Source organism: Leuresthes tenuis, unplaced genomic scaffold (genome assembly GCF_036924035.1).
Source record: "Leuresthes tenuis unplaced genomic scaffold, fLeuTen1.0.hap1 SCAF_10, whole genome shotgun sequence".
NCBI classification, from domain to species: Eukaryota; Metazoa; Chordata; class Actinopteri; order Atheriniformes; family Atherinopsidae; genus Leuresthes; species Leuresthes tenuis.
The window spans coordinates 10837283-10846840 of NW_027325364.1; the positions used below are offsets into that span (position 1 = coordinate 10837283).

A 9558-nucleotide genomic window follows, 5' to 3' on the forward strand; every position below is an offset into this window, starting at 1 on the left:
TTTTGTTCATTTAGACACAAAAAAGATCAAACAGATTTCAAAATAGAACTACTTCAGGTAAAATCCTTCATTTTTATAGAGATTTTTTCATTATAGCTCCAGTGTTTTTAATGTACAGTTCTGCATAATAATAAAAAAAAGGCTCCAAAGATGCAAACTATGCATAATCTGGTGTTTCTGTATCTGTGCATAAAAGGGTGAAAAGAACGGGTAACTCTTTAGATGGCAGCTATTAGTTTGACACTTAATGTCGTTTCAAATAAAATATGAACAAAATATCTTGATGGTATGAATTAAGAAAGAAATGTTCACAGGTGCGTCAGAGTTTCACCACACATTTAGTACAGTCTCATTGGAGGGAAGGACCAGTGCTCAGGGCTCAGAAAGGAAGAAGATGAAGGTGCTGAACTTCCTTCAAGCATGTAGGATGGGGGGTAATGCATCATGTCAGTGTGATAGGACCTGTAGTTTGGGCTAGTGGAATGCTGACTAAATTGGCTGAAAGGCTGGAGGTAATTACCCTGAAGAAGATGGTGAATTTGAGGAGGGAAAGAGGAAGCAAGAGAGTGTGAGTCAGTTCTAAATGTGTCTTGTTCCTGGGGAATTTTCATTGGTTCTGCTAAACGTCCATCTAATAACTGTGTTGTGTAAGGAAATAAGGGCTTAATGTTGTTGTAATGGTTCTGTGGTTCAAAGCTACTTTCTCTAGCTCCTCCAGTGTGGTTCATGAAGCTGTTTTTAAATGAATCAAATAGAACTGAGTCTTTGCTTTTTGACCTGTTGAAACTGTCACCCCAGTGCTCAGAAGATGAAGCTTTTTCCTCAGTGCATAAGGAGGGAGGGCAAGAAAACAAATCACATGCTGAGGCCTCCGACTGTCCAAAATCCATGTCGAACCGAGGAGAGAAACTGGGTCTGATGGGCTCGTCCACAGGGTCTGTTAACCACTCAGCAGTCTTCAGATGAAAAACCAAAAATCAAATTATAACAGCACCACCAAATGAGAGTTAACATGAAAGCTTTTGATTAAAATAATTTGAATTAGTTCAAGCAATATAAACTCAAAGGCCCAGTGTGTAGAACATAATAACATAGACAGGCATGAACTGCAAAATGCAAGGATCTGAATACCCCCACCTCACCCTCCACATTTAAAAGGTGTAAGGAAAAACAAGAGGGAGCACAAAACAACAAAGAGTTTCTCTAAAGCCAATATTTGCTTTTTCCACTCTCGGCCATTGTAATAATTTAAGGGTACAACATGTCAGAGGATGAGAAGGGGGATCTTCATGGATCTTTTGAATGGAAACTGCTTGATAAACAAAAACAGCAATATTTATTTTCACAAGGTTTGACACTAATGAATGGGCTGACTTGCCCATGAATTGTAAGTTCAATTCCCTGCTAATGGATCTAATCTTATAGTACAGACCTGTTGTAGACTCTGTGGTGGGTGCGGACGGCGCTTCCACTTAAATTGTCTACTTCTTGTTATTTTGACAGGCATGTCTAAAAAGAAGGAAACACAACTGAAAATTACAGATAACTTTAGGAGCGCTTACATATGCTTATTTTAAATAACTCTATAGAATGAAGGGAAACTATGCCGCTCAGGTGAACTCATGAAACTCTTACCACGAGGACTTCTAAGGCACATCTCCTGTTTTATCAGTCATTATTAGACCCATGTATTAACATTGTATTAATGCTTCATTGTAAACATACGTTGTAGTAAAAAAATCCAGATTTATTTGAAGTTGATGAAACTCTACTTGTTTTGTTTTTTTCAACATATGACTGCTCTAAAGATGGATAATCACATAAAACATCATCATGCAGAATAATTAATACTGAGTAAAAAAATGCTTTTCTTACGAACATAAAAGAGATTAAAAATCACAAACTTCACGTTTTAAACCATTTCAACAAATCATCCACATTAGTTTTAGTAGAAGTGAACTTAAATAGAACATTAAATAGTTAAAGACGTGAACCACAATGTCTCTCAGATTTGTAGATGATAAAGTATAACATTAAGTTATCACTTGCAAACAAAAATCATTTTCAGAAAGTCGCCATATCTTTTACCTGTGAGCAAAAGGTCATCTTCCTCAATCATGACTGGCTCCTGGTCCTGGACGGCCTGTGGGGGGTCCATACCAAATCTCACACAGCGCTGCGCCTCACGGAGGTTTTCTTGGAGCCTGGGTCCGTGGTTCTGCTGCAGGGAGTCCAACAGCACCGCCCTGCACTCTGACACCAGGTCTCTCCTTCTCAGACGTGGGAAATACACACACTCACACAAACGTGAAGCCACTGCACTGACAGACTGTGATACATCTTCAGGATCTTGTCCTTTGTGCTGTATATCAAAGCTGTCAGCAGTGGGAGAGCTGGAGATTTGAAGTGGACTTGAGTTGAGATCATCTGTTCGAGTCTGGTGGTCTTGATTCTTATGGAGTTGCTCAGGACCAGTAATCATGCGCCTCTTTACCTTCTCGTTCAAAGTCTTCACATTTTCTCTCTCAGCAAAAGGAGTCAGCTGTGACTCACTGTCCTTTTCAGATATGGCATGGTTGGTGTTCTTTGTCTTGGACATTTCTGCAGTGTGCAAACTGTGTTTAGGTGACAGGATGATTTTAACACTTTCAGATGAAAGCTCAAGATGTTGCTGAGGTGTCTGTCCTGGTGTAACATCAGATCCTTGATTACTTAACTGAAGGCTTTTCCCTCCTTTCTGGCAGTCTTTGCTGGTCGTTGTTTTCATTTTAAACGGCACACTATCATCAGCACCAGCAACCAACAGACTATCACTGGAAGGCGGAGCAGGAATGTGAGATGCTGAAGACAGATTTGACATAACGTCGTTCTTTGCTTTCACTTGCTGTCCAGTTTGCTCATGTTTGCGCTGCTCACTGAGCAGACGTTCAATATCAATGGATTTCACCTCGTGATTGAACAGGCCATGATGTCCTATAAGCCGTCTGTCCGTGATGATACTGGGCTCCTGTGCAGCAGAAACAGCACTTGAAATTGATGTATTTTTCTTTGAAGTCAAGTGACTGCAGTTCTGGAAATGCACCATGTCGTTCCTGATTTGGCAATGGCAGTGATGGAGATATGATTTGGTCCTTGAGCTCTCTTTCCAGTCACCTCTCAACTGACATCTCTCCTTACGGGTCTTTAGACGTTTGACCCTGTGATGCTCATCTGCCTTACTATGAAGGTTAAAATATTTGGAGTCTGCAGTCACATTTTTGACCGAGCAACGCTTTTTATCAGTTGTTTTTGACTGCTTGTCGCAAAGATCTGACGAAGCCCTGCCACAAAAGTGACTCATATTGCAAAGGGTTCTGTAGAGAGATAAATACAAAAAGTAACCTCCAATGGAAATACAGGTGCAGATATGAAGCCTCTACAGAATGCTGTTGCACTTGAGGGACATCCCTAATACCAGCTAAGATAGGCTGAATCTTAATGTCAACTCCATAATCCTCCAAAACTGTGTCAACTATATTTTTTTTTTTCTCACTTTTTGAGAGTACAGGCTATACTTAAAGCACATTAAACTCTAAATTAAGCATATCTTGATGAAGTGTGAACGTTACAGTTAAATCAAGGAATCACATTTCAAAACATAATCATTAAAATAAGCCAAACATATGTCATGCAGTTGCATAGTGTTTGAGTTTGAACCATAATCGTCAGCAAGAAAAGAGCCGAATAAAAACCCCCACAAAGCACTCCCAGATACCAACACTTCAAACCACATGTAACACATTCTGAGGAACTTCTTTGCACAATGCAAAGGTGTTATCACCATGAATGCAGCATTAAAAAAGTTTGCCAGAGTGGGTCTGAACTACTGTCCTCTTAGGTTAATGCAAGAACTGAGAGTAGCTCATTTCCACAACCCACAACACAATACATTAAAATCAGGGTAACTACAATCTTGTCCTTTACCGCAGAGACATTTTACAGTGATGACCAGAAAACTTTGAGCTGGAGTACATGTGGACAATGTTCGTGTCAGTTATTTAATGTGAAGTATGCTAAAGGGGTTTAATTTTGCTATTAGTGATGCAGTAAACAAATCTGATATATTCAACACCACATCTCCAAACATTTCCATTTTGAGTGTCCTGATACTTCCAAAAGAAAATAATCAAGAACACGACCAGGTTACAGTGTCACAATGAAAATGCAATCCTGTCGTTGCTTATTGGATATAGATAAATAAAAATGTTTACAGACCACACATAAAATTCAGTATTTTTCTGAATTTCCCTCATCTATTTTACACATTTCTTGGCGCTAAAGTATAAGTTTAACGAGGGCTTCTGCAACAGACTGAAGAAATATAAAAATATTGAACCAAACACAGTTATCTCAACACTAAGTTATATCAATGTCAAAGTATTTTTTATGCTACAATGCGACTGCGCCCTCTGTCAGTTATCTGCGGTTACTGATAACTGACATTTTGAATAAACAACATCAGGTAAAATTTAACTTGAGGCACACGTGTATGAAGTTACAACAGCGAGGGCTAAAAAACTACAGAAACTATCCCCATTGTTAAGCACATATAAATTAAGGCAAAAGGAATATCTGAGTAGCCATTCTTATACTGATGAAAAATCATAAATAATCACTTTTTGCCTACCGAAATGCTTCGTGGTCGTTTGTAATCGCACATTAGACTGTCGTTGCCCGGCAACACGCTGCAGCTGCGTTTCTTTGCGCAGCACTGACTTCTATGAGCGCTGACGAGGTGGGCGAATCCACTTTTACAGACAAGGAGGTAACGGAGTCTAATTTCTAGTCACCTTTTCTAGGTTAAAATGTGGATAATTTCTTATTTTTCACTTTTTATATTCCAAGTTAATTATAAAACTCATAATGTTAATAACATTATTGGACAAGTTCTTAAATAATTTAAAACAATAGTGTTGTTGCCCATGGAAGATAATGGTACAGGCAGCCACAATGAAAATTTACTTCCTGAAGCTGAACTGGAGGGATAACGATATTTTGATTTAATGGTCGCCTTTGTTCACATATATTCCTGAATATATTCGTTATTCTTGTAAGCTCTGGCCTTCTCTTTTTTGCCCAATACTGCTTTTCAGATAATAATTTAGTGCCTTACTGCTATATTTTAAGCAATATCTTTTGTTGCAGCAAGTAGGCTAGCTATTGTGGCTAAGTCAGTCAACCACTATAGGTTACTTTAGCAATTAGGGCCGTAGGCCATTGATTAATTGGTTGGCTTCCGTTTCCAAAAATATAAAAAAACAACTACGTGGCTGCTTTCCAAGACAGGTAAAGCCAAAGTCATGAGTGCAGAAGACTCAAACCCAGCCGCCACACCCACTGCTTGTCAAGACATCCAAGGAGATGGACGATGGATGTCTATGGTATGTGAAATAGCATTGCTCGTATGAGCTTTGTATGGTTTGGAAAAAAAAAGTGATGACATTAAAAGGGATTAGTTTTCCTTATATTCAAATTTTAGAAACAGTTTGGCCTTGTGGATGTTTTAGATGAGAAAAATGTTGTTTGTTAGCCAATTGCTACAGATGATGGAATTGGCTCACGGGAGTATATTTTTTAAATTTTGTATAATTACAAAGGAACATAAAGTGATGTTTCATCCACTGACATATTTGTTTTTATATAGAAAATGCCTTCAAATGTATGTATCATCGTAACAAAATATTCCAAATTCTTTCCCTTTTTTTTCTTCTTATAAGTAAGTATACATAAGTTTCCAAAGTGAATGATTTTATTTCCATTAAACAACAATTGATGTGATGCTTTTTACTGAATAATGACAAATTCTGCTCACCTGTTCTTGTTCCTTTTCTTTTTACAGCACAACCGCTTTGTGTCTGATAGCAAAGACAAAGAACCTGATGTCCTGTTTGTTGGAGACTCTCTCGTTCAACTCATGCATGAGTTTGGGGTAAAACACTGATTGCGTCCATATCAATAGATCCAAAAATATTTGGACAATGACAGATTCTGTTAAAGGGGCCCAGATGTTATGGAACACTTGAATCCAAAGCTGTGTCGTGGACCATGTGTGGACTAGTCGTTCATTATTAAAAGTTTTGGGATTGTTTTGAACTTATACAAATCAATTTGGAAGCTGTTTCAGTAAACCCCCAATATGCAGTCGCACCTACTTTGTGCATGTAAGGGATGTCACTCTTGGGTTGCAGAAACAAAATATATATGGGATGGGCAATAACATCTTCGAGTGGCTTTGGACGATTAATGCTTATAGGTGGTGTCAGAGAAGAAGGAAGCAACCAAAAAGTTTGACAAAAAGTGTTTTCTTCTGTGATCCAGGAGTTTTTCAAAGTAAAGAGGTGGAATATTGTGCAATAACAGGGTCAATAACCTGATCTCAACCCATGTGGGTGGCATTTTACCCGCTCAAGATAAGATTGAAGACAGAAAGTCTCATAAATAACTGAAGGCAGCCGTAGTCAAGGTCTGTCTAAGCACCAGCAAATGATTCTTAGGAATGTAATGAAAACTTGCATGCAACTACAAATACCCCCCCCTGAACATGGTTCTATATATTAAAAAAGGCCATAATCCCAAAACCCTTCCTCCTGCTCGGAAGTGAATGTTCTCTTATTTAAGATGAGAGCCATCGGTTTACACCTGTATTTATAATATAACTGTAACTTGCATGTGTTTTCATTTATCTAAAATATTTAAATATGTCATTGTCCAAATATATATGGACTTAACTATGATGGCTCTAATAGATTTTCATGTTTCCATAAACATGCTTTCAAATCATTTCAATTCATGCTCATCTTTTGGATTTGAATTGTTTTGCCTGCAGATATGGCGGCAGTTGTTCTCTCCTCTCCATTGCCTGAACTTCGGGGTGGGTGGTGATGCAACACAACATGTGCTGTGGAGGCTGAGCAATGGAGAACTGGATAACATCAGCCCAAAGGTTCAAAACACTGCCAAATATAGAGAACATGAGCATGCTTGTTTATTCACACAAAAGATTGATTGTGCTTGACTTTGTGCTAAAATACAGATTCCAGGTACACTGATGCCAAACTATCAGTGACATGTGCTCAGACATTCTGTCCCATCTCTTTTTGTTGCTGCAGGTTGTGGTGTTGTGGGTTGGCACGAACAATCACGGCCACACGGCTGAACAGATCTGTGGTGGTATCATGGCTATCGTCCAGGTCATCAAGAACAAGCTCCCCCACGCTCACACGCTTGTGCTTGTAGGTTTTTTGCGATGCATTCCTTAAAGGAAGTTTTAATTGACTCAACTGCATGTTGGTTGAAAATAGAAAATGAAGTTCATACAACCATCAAACTCCATAGTGATGTCATCCCTTTTAGCAGCATCTCAGCTTTCTAAAACAAGGTAAACGGAGTTCTACCGACACTGCAGTAGTTCAGCACCTAGATTATATGTGTGAACTGTTTTAAGATACTATAGCTAACAAGCTGGACATGTTTTGGTGAGGGCTGAGATGAATTACGTGACGATGATGCATGTTTGGTGGCTATACAAACTTAATTTGATTTCAGCTTACATTAGGATACAAATCTGTGTCTGATTGCTCCTGATTTAATTTTTTTGTGAGATATTTCTTCAAATCTCAAAACTATTTTTGCATTGTTAGATTTATTTTAAGAGTAGAAATAAAATTGTTAAGAACATTACCACATCTGTTTTTTCCAGGGTTTACTGCCCCGAGGTAAAATGCCAAACCCTCTGCGAGAGCGAAACGCCAAGGTGAACAAGCTAGTCCAGGACGCCGTATCATCTCTCCCCCACTCCTCCTTCCTCAGCGTAGACCCTGGCTTTGTCCTGTCAGACGGTAGCATCTCCCACCAGGACATGTACGACTACCTTCACCTGACTCCTCATGGCTACAAAGCTGTGTGCGAACCTCTGCATGCTCATGTCAAGTCCATGCTCGACAAGCCTGCTGAGAACTGAGCACCCAGTTTACAAATGTACACTACCACAGTGGTCCTCGTCCCTGTTTCCAGAGAGCGTTGCACTCAGCTTATTAAGACTTTGAATGCTTCATAGGATCAACTGTCAAGGGCTAAGAGCAAGTTTTCTCTATAACCAGGGTTGGTGACCACTGTTATTGACAATGGGACCCTAAGGTTGTTTTTTTTTGTGTTTACAATACAGTCAGAAATTAAATATATTGTGCTATAGAGAGACAAAGTCCGCCCTGATTCCCACTACCTTCTAGTTCTCAAAACATTCTTGCTTTAAAGGGTAATTTCATTTCACTGCCACATGATAGAAGGGATGAAAGAGATGAGGGCAACTTCAAAGTGCAGATAACTGCTCAATTAGGAACATAAAATGAAATCAAATCAAATGTTCAATGGTTATGATTTAGATTAAATGATTTTATAGATATGCAGCAACTTTTTTTTATTTTCACAAGTACATTCTGTAGGTCACACGTTGCTTGCTGCACCATGATGAAGTTTTATTTATAATAACCATGTGATGCAGACTTCAACCCTTCGGCTACAGCTCTCATGAACCTTCAAAGGTTTTTTTTTTCCTTTGAATACTGATTTCTTTGAAGGACTGCAGAAAGAAACCAACTAATGCACTTGTCTCTCTGAGGCAACAGAAAGTTGGGAAATGGTTTGGGACTCAGATTTGGACCAGGATATGCTTACATGGTCGATACAACTATCCTTGTAATTTGTCCTTTTTGTTTCTTAGTTACACATCACTACCGTTATTTGGCATTAGACGTTTTGTCTCTTCATAGCAGGAAAAGCACAGATGGAACCTCAAACATGAACGATTCCCTTTCATTGTAGCCCAGAAATCCTCCACTGAGACAGCATGCAGACAACCAAAACTGAATCTAGCTTACTGAACTGAAATGTGGTCATCACTAATGATGTTTAATACATCTGTGCTTTTACTTTGTCTGCTGTGGAAAAAAAGAGGTCTATAGCTTTACTGTGATGCTTTTTTTGTTGTTGTTGTATGTGTTCATTTCAGTGACCAAAGGTTCTGACGATGTCTACATGGGAAGTAATTGACCTGTCTGCTTGCGTTTCATCAACTCACATAAGCTCATTATTGCCTTTGTACGTTTTAACTTCACCTCTTATAACAGCAACAGCAGTTTCATGTGAGTGACTGTTTTGTTGAGATCATAGATGTACCTGATTAGATTGTGAAGCTGTATTCATTCGTCTCGTTGCTTGTGCTTAAAATTCACTCTTTTCTACAGCATAATGGGCTCATTCAGCCATTTAAAATGCTTCACTTTCCCCTGACATGCCTGAGCGGTTCTTTGACAGGGGTTGTCTTGCAAAACTCAAAATATGGTCCAGGATGGCAAGTTGTTTTAAGTGGTGAAAGAAATGCATTAAATTTCAAAACAAGATGGTTTCAGCGTCCCTTGATTGATTTATTAGATCCATTTAACAACACTTTGACTGCCACTGAAGCAGAGCTGCAGAACATTTTTAAGCCTCAAAGACTGATTACCAACCATCTGGTTCGTC

At 38.9% G+C, this 9558-nt stretch overlaps 3 protein-coding genes across 3 annotated transcripts in view; 2 read left to right on the plus strand and 1 right to left on the minus strand.

Annotated features, from left to right (window-relative positions):
- Positions 1–4725, minus strand: prr19 (proline rich 19). The gene is made up of 4 exons (XM_072393914.1): positions 4667–4725; positions 2089–3353; positions 1433–1509; positions 1–956 (listed from the first exon to the last, which is right to left on the minus strand). The coding sequence occupies exons 2-4, from the start codon at positions 3338–3340 to the stop codon at positions 339–341; spliced, it is 1947 nt and encodes a 648-aa protein (XP_072250015.1). The 5' UTR covers positions 3341–3353; positions 4667–4725; the 3' UTR covers positions 1–338.
- The window catches only part of LOC140316197 (trypsin-1-like), a 309543-nt gene that overhangs the window by 283193 nt on the left and 16792 nt on the right, over positions 1–9558 (plus strand). The window lies entirely within an intron of this gene.
- pafah1b3 (platelet-activating factor acetylhydrolase, isoform Ib, gamma subunit) lies at positions 4988–9435 on the plus strand. The gene is made up of 5 exons (XM_072393915.1): positions 4988–5420; positions 5879–5968; positions 6866–6982; positions 7149–7271; positions 7739–9435. The coding sequence occupies exons 1-5, from the start codon at positions 5340–5342 to the stop codon at positions 7997–7999; spliced, it is 672 nt and encodes a 223-aa protein (XP_072250016.1). The 5' UTR covers positions 4988–5339; the 3' UTR covers positions 8000–9435.